At 42.8% G+C, this 24,013-nt stretch overlaps 1 protein-coding gene across 8 annotated transcripts; it reads right to left on the minus strand.

Annotated features, from left to right (window-relative positions):
* Positions 1-987: 987 nt before the first annotated feature.
* ralaa (v-ral simian leukemia viral oncogene homolog Aa (ras related)) lies at positions 988-19,353 on the minus strand. Of its 8 annotated transcripts, none has more exons than XR_011666451.1 (7): positions 19,267-19,353; positions 17,366-17,624; positions 10,636-10,844; positions 10,365-10,539; positions 10,147-10,210; positions 9,937-10,011; positions 988-1,378 (listed from the first exon to the last, which is right to left on the minus strand). XR_011666451.1 is itself a non-coding variant. In XM_071328820.1 (6 exons), the coding sequence occupies exons 2-6, from the start codon at positions 17,477-17,479 to the stop codon at positions 10,001-10,003; spliced, it is 573 nt and encodes a 190-aa protein (XP_071184921.1). In that variant the 5' UTR covers positions 17,480-17,624; positions 19,267-19,353; the 3' UTR covers positions 9,273-10,000. The 8 variants fall into 8 exon arrangements, 2 of the variants coding, with proteins under 2 accessions (XP_071184921.1, XP_071184919.1); XR_011666450.1 differs by having other exon boundaries at positions 988-7,003; XR_011666449.1 differs by adding an exon at positions 1,474-7,003 and having other exon boundaries at positions 9,937-10,210.
* Positions 19,354-24,013: the final 4,660 nt, after the last annotated feature.

Consider the following 24,013-nt stretch of genomic DNA (forward strand, 5'->3'; position numbering starts at 1 on the left):
TGAAGTGGATTGAGACGTAGCCCATGCTAGATCTCTCTAGCTCAAACTGACGGATTTTGATGGGATTTTTTTAAATTATGTTATTTAGATAACACACCGGTGCATCAATAGACTCTAGGGGGTTTTAACATCAAGTTGTAAGACTGAAAAGGTCAAACTATCATGGGGTGAGTTTCCCCAAAAACATATTTTTTAAATTAAAATATATATATATGTTAAACAGCTTTGAGTTGGAATGGTGTGGGTGCATACCAACAAAAAATGTTGATGAGAGTAGACAGCTGATTGGCCAGCTCCTCATCCTTTATGCGGAAATAAAAAGCATTTTTTGTCAGAAACACATTTGTGGTGGTTTTGAAGTGTTTTTTCTCCAATTCATGCTTTGGCCAAAAAGTATAGAGTATAGAATGAGTCACGACATTATACGGGTATGAGTTATCAGAATTTTAAACTTTTAAAATAGATCCACCGGACAATTACTTTAAGGCTTAATTTTACCAATCAGAATAAGCTCTTTTCAAATCAGAACTGGACTGGCTGTCTAAGGCTGTCTACACTTGACACTTACATGCGACTTCGCCTATCAGAATATGAACATCACATTGAAAAAGACCGGTATAGATGCAAAAGTCGCATTGTGGTCGGATCTGTCTGACCACTTCAAGAGGTGGTCAGAGACGCATGTGTGGATTTCTTCTCATTCTGGACCCAATCAGGCTACCGAAGGTGCATGCAGTGGGCCACATCAGCACTCCGCCCACAAGTTTCCAGAAAACTTGTGTTTTGGGAGAGAGAAGCACCTTTTTTTTCATTAAATGTTGAAGGAAATACGTTCCTAGCGTGTAAGAAAGATGTTTGCTGGCTTCAATTAGCTAGTTGGCTAGAATTTATTAGAAAAACAAGGTTGTTTGGCTAGTTAAGCTAATCTGTAAGAAATCCCTTTAGCGTTGCTAACTACAGTACCAGTCAAACGTTTGGACACACCTACTCATTCAATGGTTTTTCTTTATTTTTACTATTTTCTACATTGTATAATAATAGTGAAGACATCAAAACTATGAAATAACATGTGGAATCATGTAGTATACAAAAAAGTGCTAAATCAAAATGTATTTTATATTTGAGATTCTTCAAAGTAGCCACTCTTTGCCTTGACAGCTTTGCACACTTGGCATTCTCTCAACCAGCTTCACCTGGAATGCTTTTTCAACAGTCTTGAAGGAGTTCCCACATATGCGGAGCACTTATTGGCTGCTTTTCCTTCACTCTGTGGTCCAACTCATCCCAAACCATCTCAATTGGGTTGAGGTCGGGTGATTATGGAGGCCAGGTCAGCACTTCATCACTCTCCAGCCTGGAGGTGTGTTGGGTCAGTGTCCTGTTGAAAAACAAATGACAGTGGGACTAAGTGCAAAACAGATGGGATGGCGTATCTCTGCAGAATACTGTGGTAGCTATGCTGGTTAAGTGTACCTTTAATTCTAAATAAATCACTGACAGTGTCACCAGCAAAGCACCCCCACATCGCCTCCTCCATGCTTCACGGTGGGAACTACACATGCAGAGATCATCCGTTCACCTACTCTGCGTCTCACAAAGACACAGCGGTTGGAACCAAAAACCACAAATTTGGGCTCATCAGACCAAAGGAAAGATTTCTACCTGTCTAATGTTCATTGCTCGTGTTTCTTGGCCCAAGCAAGTCTCTTCTTATTGGTGTCCTTAAGTAGTGGTTTCTTTGCAGCAATTCGACCATGAAGGCCTGATTCATACAGTCTTCTCTGAACAGTTGATGTTTCTTCATAGCGCGTGATGGTTTTTGCAACTGCACTTGAAGAAACTTTCAAAGTTCTTGAAATTTACCAGATTGACTGACCTTCATGTCTTAAAGTAATGATAGACTGTTGTTTCCCTTTGCTTATTTGAGCTGTTTTTGCCATAATATGGACTTCTGTATACCACTCCTACCATGTCACAACACAACTGATTGCCTCTAACACTTTAAGCAATGAAATTCCACAAATGAACTTTTAACAAGGCACACCTGTTAATTGAAATGCATTCCAGGTGACTCTCATTAAGGTGGTTGAGAGAATGCCAAGAGTGTGCAAAGCTGTCAGCAATGCAAAGGGTGGCTACTTTGAGGAATCTCAAATATATTTTGATTTGTTTAACACTTTTTTGGTTAGTACATGATTCCTATGTGGTATTTTATAGTTTTGATATTTTCACTATTATTCTACAATGTAGAAAATAGTAAAAAATAAAGTAAAACCCTGGAATGAGTAGGTGTGTCCTGTAGCTTGCTAGCTAGTTACAGAGGTTAGCTGGCTAGTAGGCTACAGCCATCAAGTTGTCAGATTTATCCTGTTCCGCCGTTTGCAGAATGCATACTGGCATTTGAATATAGCATGGGAAAAGGGAAACCAGACACAATGTGGACACATTTAAAATGTAGTTTTAGACACATGACGCGTTCTTAAATTGCATGATCAGAACTCCATGATCAAAATACAAAAGCTGAATGAACTGTCAAGTCTCGACATGGTGAGTAAGAGTTAAAGAGTTGAAGTAGTCAAATGTAATGTCTGATGAAATTCCAATAACAATGAATTCAGTCAAAAGGAAAACATCATTTGAGGCTCAAAAAAAAGTAGAAAAAAAAGGGGTACTCCAAACATTGCATATAACTGTTAATCTAGGTGTGGGGATAGTCTACTTCAGGGTTTTACCAAACTCTGTCCTTGGGACCCAAAGGGGTACACGTTTTGGCTTTTGCCCTAGCACTACACAGCTGATTCAAATAATCAGCTGTGTAGTGTTAGTGCAAAACCCAAAACGTGCACCCCTTGGGGTACCGCAGAACGAGTTTTGGAAACTCTGGTCTACTTGTTCACAATCACAATGGACATCAAGGCATCAATGTTAATGACAGTGTGAATTTCTCGTCAATAACAATACAGTGATAAGCAGTCTGCCTGCCTTCCCGCTTTTGGAACAACAGCTACCATTGTTAACGGCGCAGACAAGACCATCTCGTCATTATGTACAGTACCTCATTATATACAGTACCTCACAACATCACCTTGCCAACCTGGGAAGGTAAAGAAGAGATCGAATCAAATGCTCGCTGTGGTAAACAGTAACTTCTGGCGGTTACTGAAGCCAATGTGGCATGTTGAATACATTTTCTTCGCACGAGTTTGGCTCTAACATTTGAACCGCTTTGGCTATAAGCTATTATTACTCCCCTCTATGATCACAAGGCACGTTAGAAGGGAATGTCACAAAAACCACAATTTGGCCACCATAAGAATATAATTTAATAGCAATGTCATAGGATTGGAAAGGCTGTCCTTAGGGCTATGGAGTGGAAAGGCTATCCTTAGAAGGGCTCTGATAGGCCAGATCGTTCTGCTTCGGTTTGCCACAGAGTGTCGTGCAGTACGCCTGAATTAAAACCCAGACAGTTATATTGGTGCCATAATCTCCGAGTACGAGGTCTAAAGGGGATAAAATGCAACCGAGGTGGTTTGATGAACCATACTCTTTTGATGAGTAACCTTGCTGGAGACTTGGAGACTTGAAGACTTGTGTTAGCTTCCTGAATTCATCCCAATGGGCTTTAGCTAAGTGGGCTAACAGTCTTCTGACATGCAGGAGACCTGGTTCGAACCCAGTCAGTCACAAGAGCAAGATTAAATAGGGAGTGGAAAGGCTCGACAGGGTTATTGAACTATATTCCTAAGGGGGCAAAATAATGTTTTTTTGTGACCTTCCTTTCTAACGTGGCGTGTGAGCATCAGAGGGGAACAGAAAGCCCATGCTTTCCACCTGGCCACCCCTACTCTGGTCAATAGCCCTGCACCCCCCACGGTAAACTTGCCCAAGCCTCCCCCATTTCTCCTTTACCCAAATCCAGAAAGCTTATGTTCTGAGAGAGCTGCAAAATTTGGACCCCTACAAATTAGCAGGGCTAGACAATCTGGAACCTCGCTTTCTAAAATAATCAACCGAAATTGTTGCAACCCCTATTACTAGCCTGTTCAATCTCTTTCGTATCGTCTGAGACCCCCAAAGATTGGAAAGCTGCCGCGGTCATCCCCCTCTTCAAAGGGGGAGACACTCTAGACACAAACTGCTACAGACCTATATATATCCTACCCTGCCTTTCTAAGGTCTTGGATAGCCAAGTTAATAAAACAGATCACCGACCATTTCGAATCCCACCGTACCTTCTTCACTATGCAATCTGGTTTCCGAGCTGGCCATGGGTGCACCTCAGCCACGCTCAAGGTCCTAAATGATATCATAACCGCCATCGATAAGAGACAATACTGTGCAGCTGTATTCATCGACCTGGCCAAGGCTTTCGACTGTCAATCACCACATTCCTATCGGCAGACTCAACAGCCTTGGTTTCTCAAATGACTGCCTCGCCTGGTTCACCAACTACTTCTCAGATAGAGTTCAGTGTCAAATCAGAGGGCCTGTTGTCCGGACCTCAGGCAGTCTATGGGGCTGCCACAAGGTTCAATTCTCGGGCCGACTCTTTTCTCTGTATATATCAATGATGTCGCTCTTGCTGCTGGTGGCGCTCTGATCGCAGACACCATCCTGTATACATCTGGCCCTTCTTTGGACACTTAATTAACCTCCAATGCCATACAACTCTCCTTCCATGGCCTCCTACTGCTCTTAAATGCAGGTCAAATTAAATGCATGCTCCTCAACCGATCGCTGGCCGCACCTGCCCGTTCTGACTTAGAATATGTGGACAACTACAAATACCTAGGTGTCTGGTTAGACTGTAAGCTCTCCTTCCAGACTCACATTAAGCATCTCCAATCCAAAATAAAATTGGCTTCCTATTTCGCAGCAAAGCAACAAAGCATCCTTCACTCAAGCTGCCAAACATACCGATCCTTGACTTCGGTGATGTCATTTACAAAATAGCCTCCAACACTCTACTCAGCAAATTGGATGCAGTCTATCACAGTGCCATCCGTTTTGTCACCAAAGCCCCATATACCACCCATCACTGCGGCCTGTACGCTCTCGTTGGCTGACCCTCGCTTCAAACTCGTCGCCAAACCCACTGGCTCCAGGTCATCTATAAGTCTTTGCTAGGTAAAGCCCCCGCCATCACTGGTCACAATAGCAGCACGCGCTCCAGCAGGTATATTTCACTGGTCACCCCCAAAGCCAACACTGCCTTTGGCCGCATTTCCTTACAGTTCTCTGCTGCCAATGACTGGAACGAATTGCAAAAATTACTGAAGCTGGAGATCCATATCTCCCTCACTAACTTTAAGCACCAGCTGTCAGAGCAGCTCACAGATCACTGCACCTGTACATAGCCCATCCAACTACCTCATCCCCATACTGTTATTTATTTTGCTCCTTTGCACCCCAGTATCTCTACTTGCACATTCATCTTCTGCACATCTATCACTCCAGTGTTTAATTGCTAAATTGTAATTATTTCACCACTATGGCCTATTTATTGCCTTACCTCCCTTATCTTAACTCATTTGCACACACTGTATATATACTTTTTTTTCTCTCTATTGTGTTATTGACTGTATGTTTATTCCATGTGTAACTCTGTGTCGCACTACTTCGCTTTATCTTGGCCTGGTCGCAGTTGTAAAATGAGAACTTGTTCTCAACTAGCCTACCTGGTTAAATAAAGGTGAAATAAAAATAAAATAAAAACCCCTAGGTTGCATTAAAGTCACTCAATAGTTGCATGATAAGCCTTGCAGAGTAAACGGTCTTTATGGAAAATGTAGTTGCAGACGGTGTGCTCTAACTATGGTGGCAGAGATGGTCATCTTTGGTGCATAGCCACAAGTCACCAGCCTGTTGTGACATGAATCAGGGTAATGTTCAGAGAAAACCTTTGGCGGTACTACACAAACTAAATATTCAGGTTTCAAAATGTTTTGTTTCCCTGCCTATTGAACACAACTAGCTTGCCAAAAAACGTGCAGTATTTAAGAAAAAAGTTCAGAGGACCTTAAAGAGCAACTGACCCTAAAAAGCAACTTCTTCTGGGAGACCCATATGGCTGCGCACAATTGGCCCAGCGTTGTCTGGGTTAGGGGAGGCTTTACTTGGCTCATCGTGTTCTAGCAACTTCTTGTGGCAGACCAGGCGCCTGCAGGCTGACTTCGGTCATCAGTTGAACAGTGTTTCCTCCGACACATTGGTGCGGCTGGCTTCCTTGTTAAGTGGGCGGGTGTTAATTAAGGAGCGCGGTTTGGCGTGCCATGTTTTGGAGGACGCATGACTCGACCTTCGCCTTTCCCCGAGCCTGTTGCAGCGATGAGACAAGATCGCAAATGAATATGACTGAATTGGGGAGAAAAAGGGGGGTGAAAAAATATGGCCTAAGTAGCATCGAGTCAAACATTTAGTGTCAAAATGTACTACTAAGTGTATTTGTCCAAAACTGATATTTGCGAGACGATAAAAAATAATAAAAATTATATGTCACGGAATGAAGATTAACATATGTTTTCCGTGTGTTGAGTTTATTTTAATACTGCCCACAAGCCAGCACCCAAGTAATCATCAATTCGGAGCACAGCTCCACACTACCTGATCATAATGCCTATGGGGCTAGTCAGGGACATTTCATTTATTTAACTAGGCAAGTCAGTTAAGAACAAATTCTTATTTACAATGACGGCCTACCCCGGACGACGCTGGGCCAATTGTGCGCCGCCCTATGGGACTCCCAATCACAGCCGTATGCGATACAGGATGTGTACATGGGACAATATCTCTAAATTTCAATGATTTAAAAACTTCAAACCAACTATAAATTGTAGAAATTCATATACAAATATTGAAAGCATTTAATGAGACAACTAAAATGTACATTGTGTAACTTAGACGGTCCCTACTATTCCCAGAGATAGGCTATCCAAAGTCAAACCAACTTTGCCAAGGTAGCACACCAGCCGGCTGAAGCTAATTGGCTAACTCTTCCCATCTGCGAACACACGAGACACCTACATCAAACCAGACCGCGAAACCAACTCCCGTTTGAGTTCAGTCATGGAAACTAGCATTTCTTAATGAACCAAGTCTAAAACAAGGCAAAATTAGGAAGTGCAGTAGCCCTTTAAGACCAAAGATCTATGACATGTTTAGATATAATCCAGTTGACCCAGCCTGTAACAAGTGGGTCTGAGGCAGCAGTAATGGAAAGGACTGGGTGATATAGAAACCAAGAGAGAACGTGACAGAGAATATGGTGATTTCTGGTAATGCTCCTTAATTACAGGACCTAACTTTTCCAATGGAAAAAGTAAATGAAGTAAAGGACAGGTAAATTACCAAACAAGTTCAGGTAAACTGTAAAGTTTCACACCCTTCTACCATAATGAACGAGAACCCAAAGAATTGGTCTTCTCTCCAAGAATGAATGAAAGGGAGTGTAAATAATGAAACTGTGATTCCCCTCACAACAGAGGAGAACAAAGCTTGTTAGTGTGCTTATGTATACGATTTTGAAGTTTTGAAAACTTAAGAGTGTATGCATCAATAGTACATCTAGATTTTTGGTTTCTTTTTTAAATAATTCAGTGCCTAACTAGTCCTGGGCCTAGAAAGAATATACAATAGTGATGAAGGACATGCTCCTACAGAAAGTATGATCAGCTTAGCCTATAATAATAGACTAAACCAGATTTGGAACAATTAGAAAAATATAACTCAATTGATTAAAACAAAGTAATTTCAATATGACTGAAATATGTAGTCTAATATCCATCTTACAATATAGTCATCTCGGTTTTCATTTGAAACACGTTTTGTCATTGCTTCGCTTGTTTGTAGCATTGCAAACTTTGTAGACTATTTGTATTCAACTATGAAGTTAACGGCAGTCAGAGACAAACACTTTGATTGCGTTTCTGAGATGGTGTGTAAAGTTATGCGGGAGGGCAAAAGATATTCTGACACTTTAGCTGTTCTACAAGTGGTCTGAAGCAGATACAAGTGTTTTCAAATGGAAAGTTAGTAATGATGGTTTTGTGAAAAAGCGCTGAGATTTAACGATGCTCCTACGAAATTTCTAACGAACTTAGCCTTAAGATGCTTTTGGGAAACCCAACCCTGGAGGCATGCAGGCTTTTTTCCTCTCATTCAATCAGGTTCATTGGTGTCAAATAATTCCAGTTGGAAATGGTCCCTCAGAAATAGGAAAATGTTCTTGGTTTGGGGCTGTTCAAGATCTCAGTCATAACATGACCATGGTCTTGTTGGGTATGCTTACATTTAACTTCTTATGGCTGCAGGGGCAGTATTGAGTAGCTTGGATGAAAGGTGCACAGAGGTGCCCAGAGTAAACAGCTTGCTCCTCAGTCATAGTTGCTAATATATGCATAGTATTATTAGCATTGGATAGAAAACACTCTGAAGTTTCTAAAACTGTTTGAATTATGTCTGAGTATAACAGAACTCATATGGCAGGCAAAAACCTGAGAAAATCCAAACAGGAAGTGGAAATTCTGAGGCTGGTGGATTTTCAACCAAGCTCCCATTGAAATCCCAGCGAGATATGGATGAGTTTTCACTTCCTACGGCTTCCACTAGATGTCAACAGTCTGTAGAACTTTGTCTGATGACTCTACTGTGAAGGGGGGCCGGATGAGAGGAGAATTCGTCATCACTGCCATGAGGTGACCATGCGCGTTCACATGAGGACCTCCGTTACACCGCTCATCTGAAGTCAATCTAATTCTCCGGTTGGAACGTTATTCAAGATGTATGTTAACAACATTCTAAAGATTGATTCAATACACCGTTTGACATGTTTCTACTGACTGTTAAGGAACTTTTGGACATTGTCACGTTTTAGTGAACACGCTTTGTGACTTTGGAATTGTTTACCAAACACGCTAACCAAAGTAGCTAATTGGACATAAATAACGGACATTATCGAACAAATCAAGCATTTATTGTGGACCTGGGATTCCTGGGAGTGCATTCGGATGAAGATCAAAGGTAAGGGAATATTTATCATGTAATTCCTGGTTTCTGTTGACTCCAACATGGCGGCTAATTTGACTATAGTTCTGAGCGCCGTCTCAGATTGGTTTGGTTTGGTTTTTCCGTAAAGTTTTTTTGAAATCTGACACAGCGGTTGCATTAAGGAGAGGTATATCTATAATTCCATGTGTATAACTTGTATTATCATCTACATTTATGATGAGTATTTCTGTTGAATAGATGTGGCTATGCACTATCACTGGATGTTTTTGGAATTAGTGAACGTAACACACCAATGTAAACTCAATATTTTTTTTATATAAATATGAACTTTATCAAACAAAACATACATGTATTGTGTAACATGAAGTCCTATGAGTGTCATCTGATGAAGATCAAAGGTTAGTGATTAATTTTCTCTATTTCTGCTTTTTGTAACTGCTATCTTTGGCTCGAAAAATGGCTGTGCTTATTCTGTGGCTTGATGGTGACCTAACATAATCGTTTGTGGTGCTTCGCTGAAAAGCATATTTGAAATCGGACACTTGGTGGGATTAACAACAAGATTACCTTTAAAATGGTATAAAACACATGTATGTCTGAGGAAGTTTAATTATGAGATTTCTGTTTTGAATTTGGCGCCCTGCACTTTCACTGGCTGTTGTCGTATCATCCCGTTACCAGGATTGCAGCCATAAGAATTTGTTATATTCACGTAAAAAAAAAAAAAATATTTAAATCAGCCTACAAAGAGCCAAGCCCAATGTTTTTACCACATTAACTCTGTGCCATCTCTAACATGTGGTCCAGAAGAACTAAAGAGGCTGCAGGTTTGAGGAGTGTCAGAGCATAGAGGATCGAATGAGCAACAAGGATTATGGGACTGCCAAGTCTGTCCATGAACCACTTGCCACAGTCAGTGCCACTCACCTTTTGTTCAACCAACCAGTTACTTCTGATCCAAGACTAGAATCCCTAGGTACCAGAACCAGGATTAAGGGGCTTCTATGGGCACAAATAAAATGCAAAAATAGGTGAAATATTTATATACACAAAGCAGTCATCACTGACCCCCTTGTCACTATAAAATGCAGCATCTCTCTCTAATCCTCTTGGCCAAACTTTTCCTTTTCTTCTTGCCGTTTTTCTCTTTACTGTCCTCCATCTTTCTCGCTCGGATCTCTCTCATCAGGTCAAAGAAAACCTGCAAAGATGAGTATAAACACAGTCCGTCTACAGATATGGCACCATGTTACTATGTAACATCCAAGACAACCTACTCTGCAGTTTGTGAATGCAGAGGAGCTGGGAGCAGAATGCTGAGCCCTGGATGGTAGATGCAACCCCATCTGGCTCACCTTGTCGACATTGGCACGGGTTTTGGCAGAGGTCTCCACGTAGCACACGCCCCACTGTTCAGCACGCGCCTTGGCCTCTTCCGCGCTGACCTGCCGCCGGTCCTCCAAGTCAGACTTGTTCCCCACCAGGAGGAAGGGCGCACTCTCATCCTCCTTCACCCGCAAGATCTGCTCCCTGCAGAGCAGAGTCATTAGATGACAGTGGAGCTATGACATGTAACAACTATGGGACTATGATATGTAACTACATGGAGTTGTTATGCTGCTCAACCTGAAGTCTGCTGTAGCTGCAAACGACTCTGCCTCAGTGATGGAGAAGACACAGAGGAAGCCCTCCCCACTGCGGAAGTAGTTGTCCCGGATGGCAGCATAGTCCTCTTGTCCCGCAGTGTCCAGGATGTCTATCTGGACCTCCTCCCCATCCAGAACTACCTTTTTCCTATAGCTGTCCGCTTTGGTTGGTTCATAGTCCTCAACAAACTAAGGGGGTAGCATCAACAGACAATAAATTACTACCAAGTGAGTTCATGCACACAACTGCAAAATTGGGGAAATGAGATCAGCCTAGAATCAAGGCCGGCCAAACTGACGTTTGGTTTAGACCACCAGAAGGTTCCAGGAATGTATATCTTTTCTTATCAACCGAATGTGCCGCTTAGTTCATGGAGGTTACTCATGTAACTGGTTCTGATATCCACCAAAGCGGTTCGTACAAAGAGCGGTTTCTGTTCTCTTCATACAAATTTGGCTTGCAGATCTCCTTTCCTACACAAACAGTAATTGCCTGATGAGCTTCCCTGACGTTATCCTGAACATCCCAAAACAATTCTGAAAACATTTCACTTACCGTTGCAAATAGTTACAGCATTACCATATTCAAGTCATTTGCCATTTTCTAATTAGCCTTAAGAACATAGAAATATGGCTGCAGTTTGTGCTACAATAGTTAATAAGGCAATAAAAAGAAAAATGTAATTGTGTGTATACATCAGCCTAGAACATCAACATCGGTGCATCCCTAATGCAAACATCTAAATTGAGAGTATGTAGAAATGATAATGGACCAATATAAGTCAAAAGTTGACAACTCTTATCAGGGTTTTTCTTTATTTTGACTATTTTCTACATTGTAGAATAAAGCTCTGATGAAGGCCGTGAAGCCGATACGTAAACTTATTAAAAGATCAGTGATACTATCAAGAGCAGTGTGCGGTTTCCTATTTCCTTCAGAATAATAGTGACGACATCAAAATTGTGATGAGGTAGGTAGATTGGATGGGCTTTTTACAGATGGGCTGTATACAGCTGCAGCGATTATTTAGCTGATGTTTAAAGTTAGAGGGAGATAAGTCTCCAACTTCAGAGATTTTTGCAATTTGTTCCAGTCATTGGCAGCAGAGAACTGTAAGGAAAGGTGGTCAAAGGAGGTGTTGGCTTTGGGGATGATCAGTGAGATATACCTGCTGGAGCACGTACTACGGGGGGGGGTGTTGCTATCGTGACCAGTGAGCTGAGATAAGGCAGGGCTTTACCTAGCAAAGACTTATAGATGACCTGGAGCCAGTGGGTCTGGCGACGAATATGCAGCGAGGGCCAGCCGATGAGAGCATACAGGTCGCAATGGTGGGTGGTATATGGGGCTTTGGTGACAAAACGGATGGCACTGATAGACTACATCCAATTTGCTGAGTGTTGGAGGCTATTTTGTAAATGACATCGAAGTCGAGGATCAGTAGGATAGTCAGTTTTACGAGGGTATGTTGGGCGGCGTGAGTGAAGGAGGCTTTGTTGCGAAATAGGAAGCCGATTCTAGATGCTTAATATGAGTCTGGAAGGAGAGTTTAGTCTAGCCAGACACCTAGGTATTTGTAGTTGTCCACATATTCTAAGTCAGAACCATCCAGAGTAGCGATGCTAGTCGGGCGGGCGGGTGCGGGCAGCAATCTGTTGAAAAGCATGAATTTAGTTTTACTAGCGTTTAAGAGCAGTAGGAGGCCACGGAAGGAGTGTTGCATGGCATTGAAGCTCGTTTGAAGGTTTGTTAACACAGTGTCCAAAGGGCCAGATGTATACAGGATAGTGTCGTCTGCGTAGAGGTGCATCAGGGATTCTCCCGCGGCAAGAGCGACATCATTGATGTATACAGAGAAAAGAGTCGACCGGAGAATTGAACCCTGTGGTATCCCCATAGAGACTGCCAGAGGTCCGGACAACAGGCCCTCCGATTTGACACACTGAACTCTGAGAAGTAGTTGGTGAACCAGGCGAGGCAGTCATTCGAGAAACCAAGGCTATTGAGTCTGCCGATAAGAATGCGGTGATTGACAGAGTCGAAAGCCTTGGCCAGGTCGATAAAAACAGCTGCACAGTATTGTCTGTTATCGATGGCGGTTATGATATCGTTTAGTACCTTGAGCGTGGCTGAGGTGCACCCGTGACCAGCTCGGAAACCAGATTGCACAGAGGAGAAGGTACGGTGGGATTCGAAATGTTCGGTAATCTGTTTATTAACTTGGCTTTCGAAAGACTTTAGAAAGGCAGGGAAGGATGGATATAGGTCTGTAACAGTTTGGGTCTAGAGTGTCACCACCTTTGAAGATGGGGGATGACCGCGGCAGCTTTCCAATCTTTAGGGATCTCGGACGATACGAAATAGGTTGAACAGACTGGTAATAGGGGTTTCAACAATGGAGGTGGATAATTTTAGAAAGAGATGGTCCAGATTGTCTAGCCCAGCTGATTTGTACGGGTCCAGGTTTTGCAGCTCTTTCAGAACATCTACTATCTGGATTTGGGTGAAGGAGAAGCTGGGGAGGCTTGGGCAAGTAGCTGCGGGGGTTGCAGAGCTGTTGGCCGGTGTTGGGGTAGCCAGGAGGAAAGCATGGGCAGCCGTAGAGAAATGCTTATTGAAATTATCGATTATCGTGGATTTATCAGTGTTGACAGTGTTTCCTAGCCTAATTGACTGCGTGTATTGGTTCCTGACGTCCCTGAAACCTTTGCATATCGCGGGGACTATTCAATGCTTGTGCAGTCCGCCACAGGAAGTTTTATCGCGGTATTGTTCAAATGTGCTGGAAATGTTCAAAAAGTACTGATACACACTGAAATCATTTCACCAAGTTTAATATTGAAAACCAACAAATAAAATTAGCAGCACTATGCACTTTTTGTGTACATAAACATTAAGATAATAACATTAAAGATGTCACCATGTGGCCATGAGGTAAAAGCTTCCCTAGTGCAGGTTTAAATGAACACAACCTTAAGATAACAAATAAACAAATAAAATTATCAGCACTCGCTTTGAAGTGAGGCACGGCAACCTTCAACAGCCTCAGAAAGCCAGGCCTCTCAACAATTTGAAATGGCATCATGTCCTTCGCAATGTAATGTGAAAGGGCTGCAATGAGGTCTTTCATATTACATTGCCATGGACATGATGGCATTTTAAACCGGTAGCCATTTCATCCCTACAGTGTGGTGAAGGCGCAACGGCGCCTCTTCAACCTCCGGAGGCTGAAGAATTTTGGCTTGCCATCTAAAACCCACAAACTTTTACAGATGAACAACTGAGAGCATACTATCGGGCTGTATCACCGCCTGGCACGGCAACTGCACCGCCCACAACCGCCATGTTCTCCAGAGGGTGGTGCGGTCTGCATAACGCATCACCGGGGGCAAACTACCTGCCCACCATGACACCTACAGCACCCAATTACAAGGAAGGCCAGAAAGATCAAGGAAAACAACCACCCAAGCCACTGCCTGTTCACCCCGCTACCATCCAGAAGGCGAGGTCAGTACAGGTGCATCAAAACTGGGGCCGAGAGACTAACAGCGAGAGGTTGCTGCCTACATACGGACTTGAAATCATCACCACTTTACTAAATGGATTTCTAGTGACTTTAATAATGCCACTTTAAAAATATTTACATATCTTGCATTACTCATATCATATGTAAACTACTGTTAAAAATATATGATTTTCTTTAAAAAACAAGGACATTTAAGTGACCCCAAACTTTCGTCCATTAAAATAACACCAAATTGATCAGAAATACAGTGTAGACATTGCTAAGGTTTAAATGACTATAGTAGCTGGAAATGGCAGATTTTTTATGGAATATCTACATAGGCATACAGAGGCCCATTATCAGCAACCATCACTCCTGTGTTCCAATGGCACGTTGTGTTGGCTAATCCAAATTTTAAAAGGCTAATTTATCATTATAAAACCCTTTTGCAATTATGTTATCACAGCTGAAAACTGTTGTGCTGATTTAAAGAAGCAATAAAACGGGCCTTTAGACTAGTTCAGTATTTGGAGCATCAACATTTGTGCGTTCGATTACAGGCTGAAAATGTCCAGAAACAAGGAACTTTCTTCTGAAACGCGTCAGTCTATTCTTGTTCTGATAAATGAAGGCTATTCCATGCAAGAAATTGCCAAGAAACTGAAGATCTCATACAACGCTGTGTACTACTCCCTTCACAGAACAGCGCAAACTGGTTATAACCAGAATAGAAAGAGTGGGAGGCCCCGGTGCACAACTGAGCAAGAGGACAAGTACATGAGCGTGTCTAGTTTGAGAAACAAACACCTCACAAGTAATCAACTGACAGCTTTATTAAATAGTTCCAGCAAAACCCCAGTCTCAAGGTCAACAGTGAAGAGACTACTCTGGGATGCTGGCCTTCTAGGCAGAGTAGCAAAGAAAAAGCCATATATCAGACTGGCCAATAAAAAGAAAAGACTAAGATGGGAAAAAGAAGACACTGGACAGAGGATGATTGGAAAAAAGTGTTATGGACAGACTAATCTAAGTTTGAGATGTTCAGATCAAAGAACATTTGTGAGATAAAAAAATAAAATAAAAAAAATAAAGATGCTGAAGTGCTTGACGCCATCTGTCAAGCATGGTAGAGGCAATGTGATGGTCTGGGTGTGCTTTGGTGGTGGTAAAGTGGGAGATTTGTACAGGGTAAAAGGGATCTTGAAGGAGGAAGGCTATCACTCCATTTTGCAATGCCATACACCGTGGACGGCACATAATTGGAGCCAATTTCCTGCTACAACAGACCAATGACCCAAAGCACAGCTCCAAACTATGCAATAACTATTTAGGGAAGAAGCAGTCAACTGGTATTCTGTCTATAATGGAAAGGCCAGCAGTCACCTGATCTCAAACCTACTGAGCTGTTGTGGGAGCAGCTTGACCGTATGGTATGGACGAAGTGCCCATCAAGCCAATCCAACTTGTGGGACGTGATTCAGGAAGCATGGGGTGAAATCTCTTCAGATTGCCTCAACAAATTGACAACTAGAATGCCAAAGGTCTGCAAGGCTGTAATTGCTGCAAATGGAGGATTCTTTGACGAAAGCAAAGTTTAAAGGACAAAATTATTTCAATTAAAAATCATTATTTATAACCTTGTCAACATCTTGACTATATTTCCTATTCATTTTGCAACTCATTTCATCTATGTTTTCATGGAAAACAAGGACATTCCTAAGTGACCCCAAACTTTTGAACAGTAGTGTATATACTGTATTTTATACCATCTTGCCTATACCGCTCGGTCATCATGCATCCATATATATATACTTATTCAATCCTTTTACTTAGATGTGTGTATTAGGTAGTTGTGGAATTGTTAGATATTACTGTACTGTCGAGAAATAGAAGCACAAGCATTTCACTACACTCGCAATAACATCTGCTAACCATGTGTATGTGACCAATAAAATTTGAAGTAACAAACACATCAACTGTTCAGAGGAGACTGCATGAATCAGGCCTTCGTGGAATGCTGTTGTAGCCATGCTGGTTAAGTCTACCTTGAATTCTAAATAAAATCATAGTGTGTCACCAGAAAAGCACCCCTACACCATCACAGCTCCATGTTTCACGGAGGGAAACGCGCATGCGGAGATAATCCGTTCACCTACTCTGCATCTCACAAAGACACGGCGGTTGGAACCAAAAATCTCACATTTGTACTCATCAGACCAAAAGGACAGATTTCCAATGGTCTAAATGTCCATTGCTCGTGTTTCTTGGCCCAAGCAAGTCTTCTTATTGGTGTCCTTTAGTAGTGGTTTCTTTGCAGAAATCCAACCATAAAGGCCTGATTCACAGTCTCCTCTGAACAGTTGATGTTGAGATATGACTGTTACTTGAACTCTGTGAAGCATTTATTTGGGCTGCAATCTGAGGTGCAGTTAATAAAATTAACTTATCCTCTGCAGCAGAGGTAACTCTGGGTCTTCCTTTCCTGTGGCAGTCCTCATGAGAGCCAGTTTCATCATAGAGCTTGATGGTTTTTGCAACTACACTTGAAGAAACTTTAAAAGTGATTGAAATTTACCAGATTGACTGACCTTCATGTCTTGGACTGTCATTTCTCTTTGCTTATTTGAGTCGTTCTTGCCATATTGGTCTTTTACCAAATAGGGCTATCTTCTGTATACACCCCCTATCTTGTCACAACAACTGATTGGCTCAAACGCATTAAGGAAAGAAAATCCACAAATTAACTAGGCACACCTGTTAATTGAAATGCATTCCAGGTGAATAACTCATGAAGCTGGTTGAGAGAATGCCGAGAGAATGCCAAGTGTGTGCAAAGATGTCATCAATGCAAAGGCTGGCTACTTTGAAGAAAAATATATTTTCATTTGTTTAACACGTTTTTGGTTACTACATGAATCCATACGTGTTATTTCATAGATTTGACGTCTTCACTAGTATTCTACAATGTTGAAAATAGCAAAAATAAAAAACCCTAAAATGAGAAGGTGTGTCCAAACTTTTGACTGGTTGTGTGTGTGTGTGTGTATATATATTTTTTTCCCCCCTGTCCCTCGAGCCAAAACGTTTAGCCACCTCTGGCCTCGAAAGTTGGATGTAGGCCATAAACAACTGTTATCCAGAAGAAAAGTAGGCCTTCTAAAACAGCCAACAAAATATGCTCTTCTGACAAATATTATTTCTTACCTCGTCATACATGAACTGCAGAGTGAGGGCTGACTTCCCCACTCCACCACTGCCCACCATGATCACTTTGTGGAGGGCCAGAGAGTTCTGCCCTTTGGGCTTTGCTGCTGCCATGGTGGTTCACTCCAAGTAAAGAGGGTTTAAGGAGAGCAAGAGGTTCGGGAAGGAACCAGGAGGGGAAGAGGGAGGATCTGAGGGTAAGCCAGATAGATTGGACAGCAGACTCCAACTGCAACGTGATGCAGAGTGAGCTTGTCCCCTAAAATGAAAAAATAAATAAAAACAAGACATAACATGATTTGCAGTACATCAAATACATAATTCACACTGCTGCATTGTATACTACCGCCACAAGGGACCACTCTCACAGCAGTTAAGACAACTTGGCTGGATCAGTGAAACTGAGAATTGAGAAATGTCTTAAGAGAAATACAGTACATTCGATAAGTATTCAGACCCCTTGACTTTTTCCACATTTTTTTTACGTTACAGCCTTTCTAAAATGGATTAAATATTTTTGTCCTTCAATCTACACACAATACCCCATAATAACAAAGCAAAAACTGTTTTTTATTATTTTCTCATTTATTAAAAATGAAACAGAAATACCTTATTTACATTAGTATTCAGACTCGTTGCTATGAGACTCGAAATTGAGCAACGGTGCATCCTGTTTCCATTGATCATCCTTGAGATGTTTCTACAACTTCATTGGAGTCCACCTGTGGTAAATTCAATTGATTGGACATGATTTGGAAAGGCACACACCTGTCTATATAAAAATGTCCCACAGTTGACAGTGCATGTCAGAGCAAAAACCAAGCCATGGGGTTCGAATGAATTGTGCGTAGAGCTCCGAGACAGGATTGTGTCGAGGCACAGATCTGTGGAAGTGTACCAAAACATTTCTACAGCATTGAAGGTCCCAAAGACAGTGGCCTCCATCATTCTTAAATGGAAGTTTGGAACCACCAAGACTCTTCCTAGAGCTGGCTGCCCGGCCAAACTGAGCAATTGAGGGAGAAGGGCCTTGGTCAGGGAGGTGACCAAGAACCCGATGGTCACTGACAGACCTCATGAGTTCCTCTGTGGAGATGAGAGCATTCCAGAAGGACAGCCATCTCTGCACCAATCAAGCCTTTATGGTAGAGTGTCTGAGTAAAGGTTCTGAATATTTATGTAAATGTCCTACTTTGTACATTTTTGGTGCAAATGTATTAAATTATCTAAAAACCTGTTTTTGCTTTGTCATTATGGGGTATTGTGTGTAGATGGGGGGGGGGGGGTACTATTTAATCAATTTTAGAATAAGGCTGTAACGTAACAAAATGTGGTAAGTCAAGAGGTCTGAATACTTCCCGAATTCACTGCATGTCCTAATTCCAAACAAGGATTGGTTAGCATTCAGTCCATTAAAAACAAGAAATAGGACGCTGTAAGGGAAGCGAGGGAGAGGCAATGTGTCAGGGAAATAAAAGGTATTAGCTATGCTACAGTGAAATTGTAAGTGAAATGTCAAGTACTGTATGGTGTTTTTGACTAGGAAGCCATCGTAACTAGCCAGTTCACGTTAGCTAGTTTTGCTGACGCTAAGCAAGCTAGCGTTACGTAGCTAAGATAGTTACTGTAGTTAGCTACATAAAACTAGCTAGTTTCACATACTAAAACAACAAGGTGTACTGTAGCTCACTGGCTAACGTTATGTGCAAAACGACAAACTAAAGCTAGCTGGCTAGCTACTTAAGCCAGGTGACTAACGTCAGCTAACTTGTTCTTCAAAGTGCGGTAGAAGGTTGGGCTAGCTAGCATGCATTGGAAATAACCTTACCTTGGAACACTATGAGCGATACAGGCTACAAAAATGACAGCTGCAAGCTGGTTTGAAGAAACCGTTAACTTACCCTCTTCTCGCGATCCTGGCAACAAGACAAGAGCTAGTCAAGTCTTCTTCTTTGTTATCTACTTCTTCTTCTATGGTATCATGGCGGGCCGCAAGAAATCGTTTAAGTCATGCCGCCACCTACTGTGGTGGAATGTACGATTAACCATGAGCTGCCCAATTCTGTATTATCATGAAAAGAAAAGAAAAAAACAAATAAATCCTTAACTTCTACCACACCCTCCCCCCTCCCATTAAACACTCCACCCTTAGGATTGTTCAGCATGTCAACAACCATTTCAACAGCAACATCTGTTACCCCCAATATCTATTTTGCTGTGTCTGCAATAACCTTCAACCTGGAATTTCTGCTTTCCACAACCCAAATCGTATTGATAACCTTAACAATAAAAGCTATGACCTCAACTTTATTCATTATCAAAGTGTCCTTTGACACTGCACATTCATGAGCACAAGATTTCTGAACAAGCCTCGAAACCATGCCCGGACCATCAGAAGCACCAGCCCCGACAGTCAGTACATATACTACAGGTACATCCATGTGAACTCCATAAATCCGCACTGTAGTTCTACCAATCTATTTTACGGCCTCTGCATACGATACATCATGACTGATCTTATATCTCTGAGCCTCTCTCTGTACCTGGCATCCACCAAATGCTGCACTGTTCTCCCCCACAATTTTTTATTTATTTTTTATTTCACCTTTATTTAACCAGGTAGGCTAGTTGAGAACAAGTTCTCATTTGCAACTGCGACCTGGCCAAGATAAAGCATAGCAGTGTGAACAGACAACACAGAGTTACACATGGAGTAAACAATAAACAAGTCAATAACATGGTAGAAAAAAAAAGAGAATCTATATACAATGTGTGCAAAAGGCATGAGGTAGGCAATAAATCGAATAATTACAATTTAGCAGATTAACACTGGAGTGATAAATCATCAGATGATCATGTGCAAGAAGAGATACTGGTGTGCAAAAGAGCAGAAAAGTAAATAAATAAAAGCAGTATGGGGGGTGAGGTAGGTAAATTGGGTGGGTAGTTTACAGATGGACTATGTACAGCTGCAGCGATCGGTTAGCTGCTCGGATAGCAGATTTTTAAAGTTGTTGAGGGAGATAAAAGTCTCCAACTTCAGAGATTTTTGCAATTCGTTCCAGTCGCAGGCAGCAGAGAACTGGAAGGAAAGGCGTCCAAATGAGGTTTTGGCTTTAGGGATGATCAGTGAGATACACCTGCTGGAGCGCGTGCTGCGGGTGGGTGTAGCCATCGTGACCAGTGAACTGAGATAAGGCGGCACTTTACCTAGCATAGCCTTGTAGATGACCTGGAGCCAGTGGGTCTGACGACGAACATGTAGCGAGGGCCAGCCGACTAGGGCATACAGGTCGCAGTGGTGGGTCGTATAAGGTGCTTTAGTAACAAAACGAATGGCACTGTGATAAACTGCATCCAGTTTGCTGAGTAGAGTATTGGAAGCTATTTTGTAGATGACATCGCCGAAGTCGAGGATCGGTAGGATAGTCAGTTTTACTAGGGTAAGTTTGGCGGCGTGAGTGAAGGAGGCTTTGTTGCGGAATAGAAAGCCGATTCTTGATTTGATTTTGGATTGGAGATGTTTGATATGAGTCTGGAAGGAGAGTTTGCAGTCTAGCCAGACACCTAGGTACTTATAGATGTCCACATATTCTAGGTCGGAACCGTCCAGGGTGGTGATGCTAGTCGGGCGTGCGGGTGCAGGCAGCGAACGGTTGAAAAGCACGCATTTGGTTTTACTAGCGTTTAAGAGCAGTTGGAGGCCACGGAAGGAGTGTTGTATGGCATTGAAGCTCGTTTGGAGGTTAGATAGCACAGTGTCCAAGGAAGGGCCGGAAGTATATAGAATGGTGTCGTCTGCGTAGAGGTGGATCAGGGAATCGCCCGCAGCAAGAGCAACATCATTGATGTATACAGAGAAAAGAGTCGGCCCGAGAATTGAACCCTGTGGTACCCCCATAGAGACTGCCAGAGGACCGGACAACATGCCCTCCGATTTGACACACTGAACTCTGTCTGCAAAGTAGTTGGTGAACCAGGCAAGGCAGTCATTAGAAAAACCGAGGCTACTGAGTCTGCCGATAAGAATATGGTGATTGACAGAGTCGAAAGCCTTGGCCAGGTCGATGAAGACGGCTGCACAGTAATGTCTTTTATCGATGGCGGTTATGATATCATTTAGTACCTTGAGCGTGGCTGAGGTGCACCCGTGACCGGCTCGGAAACCGGATTGCACAGCGGAGAAGGTACGGTGGGATTCGAGATGGTCAGTGATCTGTTTGTTGACTTGGCTTTCGAAGACCTTAGATAGGCAGGGCAGGATGGATATACAGTGGGGAGAACAAGTATTTGATACACTGCCGATTTTGCCGATTTTCCTACTTACAAAGCATGTAGAGGTCTGTAATTTTTATCATAGGTACACTTCAACTGTGAGAGACGGAATCTAAAACAAAAATCCAGAAAATCACATTGTATGATTTTTAAGTAATTAATTTGCATTTTATTGCATGACATAAGTATTTGATACATCAGAAAAGCATAACTTAATATTTGGTACAGAATCCTTTGTTTGCAATTACAGAGATCATACGTTTCCTGTAGTTCTTGACCAGGTTTGCACACACTGCAGCAGGGATTTTGGCCCACTCCTCCATACAGACCTTCTCCAGATCCTTCAGGTTTCGGGGCTGTCGCTGGGCAATACGGACTTTCAGCTCCCTCCAAAGATTTTCTATTGGGTTCAGGTCTGGAGACTGGCTAGGCCACTCCAGGACCTTGAGATACTTCTTACGGAGCCACTCCTTAGTTGCCCTGGCTGTGTGTTTCGGGTCGTTGTCATGCTGGAAGACCCAGCCACGACCCATCATCAATGCTCTTACTGAGGGAAGGAGGTTGTTGGCTAAGATCTCGCAATACATGGCCCCATCCACCCTCCCCTCAATACGGTGCAGTCGTCCTGTCCCCTTTGCAGAAAAGCATCCCCAAAGAATGATGTTTCCACCTCCATGCTTCACGGTTGGGATGGTGTTCTTGGGGTTGTACTCATACTTCTTCTTCCTCCAAACACGGCGAGTGGAGTTTAGACCAAAAAGCTCTATTTTTGAATCATCAGACCACATGACCTTCTCCCATTCCTCCTCTGGATCATCCAGATGGTCATTGGCAAACTTCAGACGGGCCTGGACATGCGCCTGCTTGAGCAGGGGGACCTTGTGTGCGCTGCAGGATTTTAATCCATGACGGCGTAGTGTGTTACTAATGGTTTTCTTTGAGACTGTGGTCCCAGCTCTCTTCAGGTCATTGACCAGGTCCTGCCGTGTAGTTCTGGGCTGATCCCTCACCTTCCTCATGATCATTGATGCCCCACGAGGTGAGATCTTGCATGGAGCCCCAGACCGAGGGTGATTGACCATCATCTTGAACTTCTTCTATTTTCTTCTATTTTCTAATAATTGCGCCAACAGTTGTTGCCTTCTCACCAAGCTGCTTGCCTATTGTCCTGTAGCCCATCCCAGCCTTGTGCAGGTCTACAATTTTATCCCTGATGTCCTTACACAGCTCTCTGGTCTTGGCCATTGTGGAGAGGTTGGAGTCTGTTTGATTGAGTGTGTGGACAGGTGTCTTTTATACAGGTAACGAGTTCAAACAGGTGCAGTTAATACAGGTAATGAGTGGAGAACAGGAGGGCTTCTTAAAGAAAAACTAACAGGTCTGTGAGAGCCGGAATTCTTACTGGTTGGTAGGTGATCAAATACTTATGTCATGCAATAAAATGCAAATGAATTACTTAAAAATCATACAATGTGATTTTCTGGATTTTTGTTTTAGATTCCGTCTCTCACAGTTGAAGTGTACCTATGATAAAAATTACAGACCTCTACATGCTTTGTAAGAAGGAAAACCTGCAAAATCGGCAGTGTATCAAATACTTGTTCTCCCCACTGTAGGTCTGTAACAGTTTGGGTCCAGGGTGTCTCCCCCTTTGAAGAGGGGGATGACCGCGGCAGCTTTCCAATCCTTGGGGATCTCAGATGATACGAAGGAGAGGTTGAACAGGCTGGTAATAGGGGGTGCGACAATGGCGGCGGACAGTTTCAGAAATAGGGGGTCCAGATTGTCAAGCCCAGCTGATTTGTATGGGTCCAGGTTTTCCAGCTCTTTCAGAACATCTGCTATCTGGATTTGGGTAAAGGAGAAGCTGGGGAGGCTTGGGCGAGTAGCAGCGGGGGGGGCGGGGCTGTTGGCCAAGGTTGGAGTCGCCAGGAGGAAGGCATGGCCAGCCATTGAGAAATGCTTGTTGAAGTCTTCGATTATCACGGATTTATCGGTGGTGACCGTGTTACCTAGCCTCAGTGCAGTGGGCAGCTGGGAGGAGGTGCTCTTGTTCTCCATGGACTTTACAGTATCCCAGAACTTTTTGGAGTTAGAGCTACAGGATGCAAATTTCTGCTTGAAAAAGCTGGCCTTTGCTTTCCTGACTGACTGCGTGTATTGGTTCCTGACTTCCCTGAACAGTTGCATATCGCGGGGGCTCTTCGATGCTATTGCAGTTCGCCACAGGATGTTTTTGTGCTGGTCGAGGGCAGTCAGGTCTGGAGTGAACCAAGGGCTATATCTATTCTTGGTTCTACATTTTTTGAACGGAGCATGCTTGTCTAATATGGTGAGGAAGTAACTTTTAAAGAATGACCAGGCATCCTCAAC

Source organism: Salvelinus alpinus, chromosome 10 (assembly GCF_045679555.1).
Source record: "Salvelinus alpinus chromosome 10, SLU_Salpinus.1, whole genome shotgun sequence".
NCBI classification, from domain to species: Eukaryota; Metazoa; Chordata; class Actinopteri; order Salmoniformes; family Salmonidae; genus Salvelinus; species Salvelinus alpinus.

Coding starts and splice junctions, on each gene's coding strand:
- ralaa (XM_071328818.1), bottom strand. CDS start 17,479: ATGGCAGCAGCAAAGCCCAAAGGGCAGAACTCTCTGGCCCTCCACAAA. Junction 10,540..10,635: donor GCAGCTACAGCAGACTTCAG/GTTGAGCAGCAT, acceptor TCTGCTCTGCAG/GGAGCAGATCTTGCGGGTGA. Junction 10,211..10,364: donor CCCGTGCCAATGTCGACAAG/GTGAGCCAGATG, acceptor TCATCTTTGCAG/GTTTTCTTTGACCTGATGAG.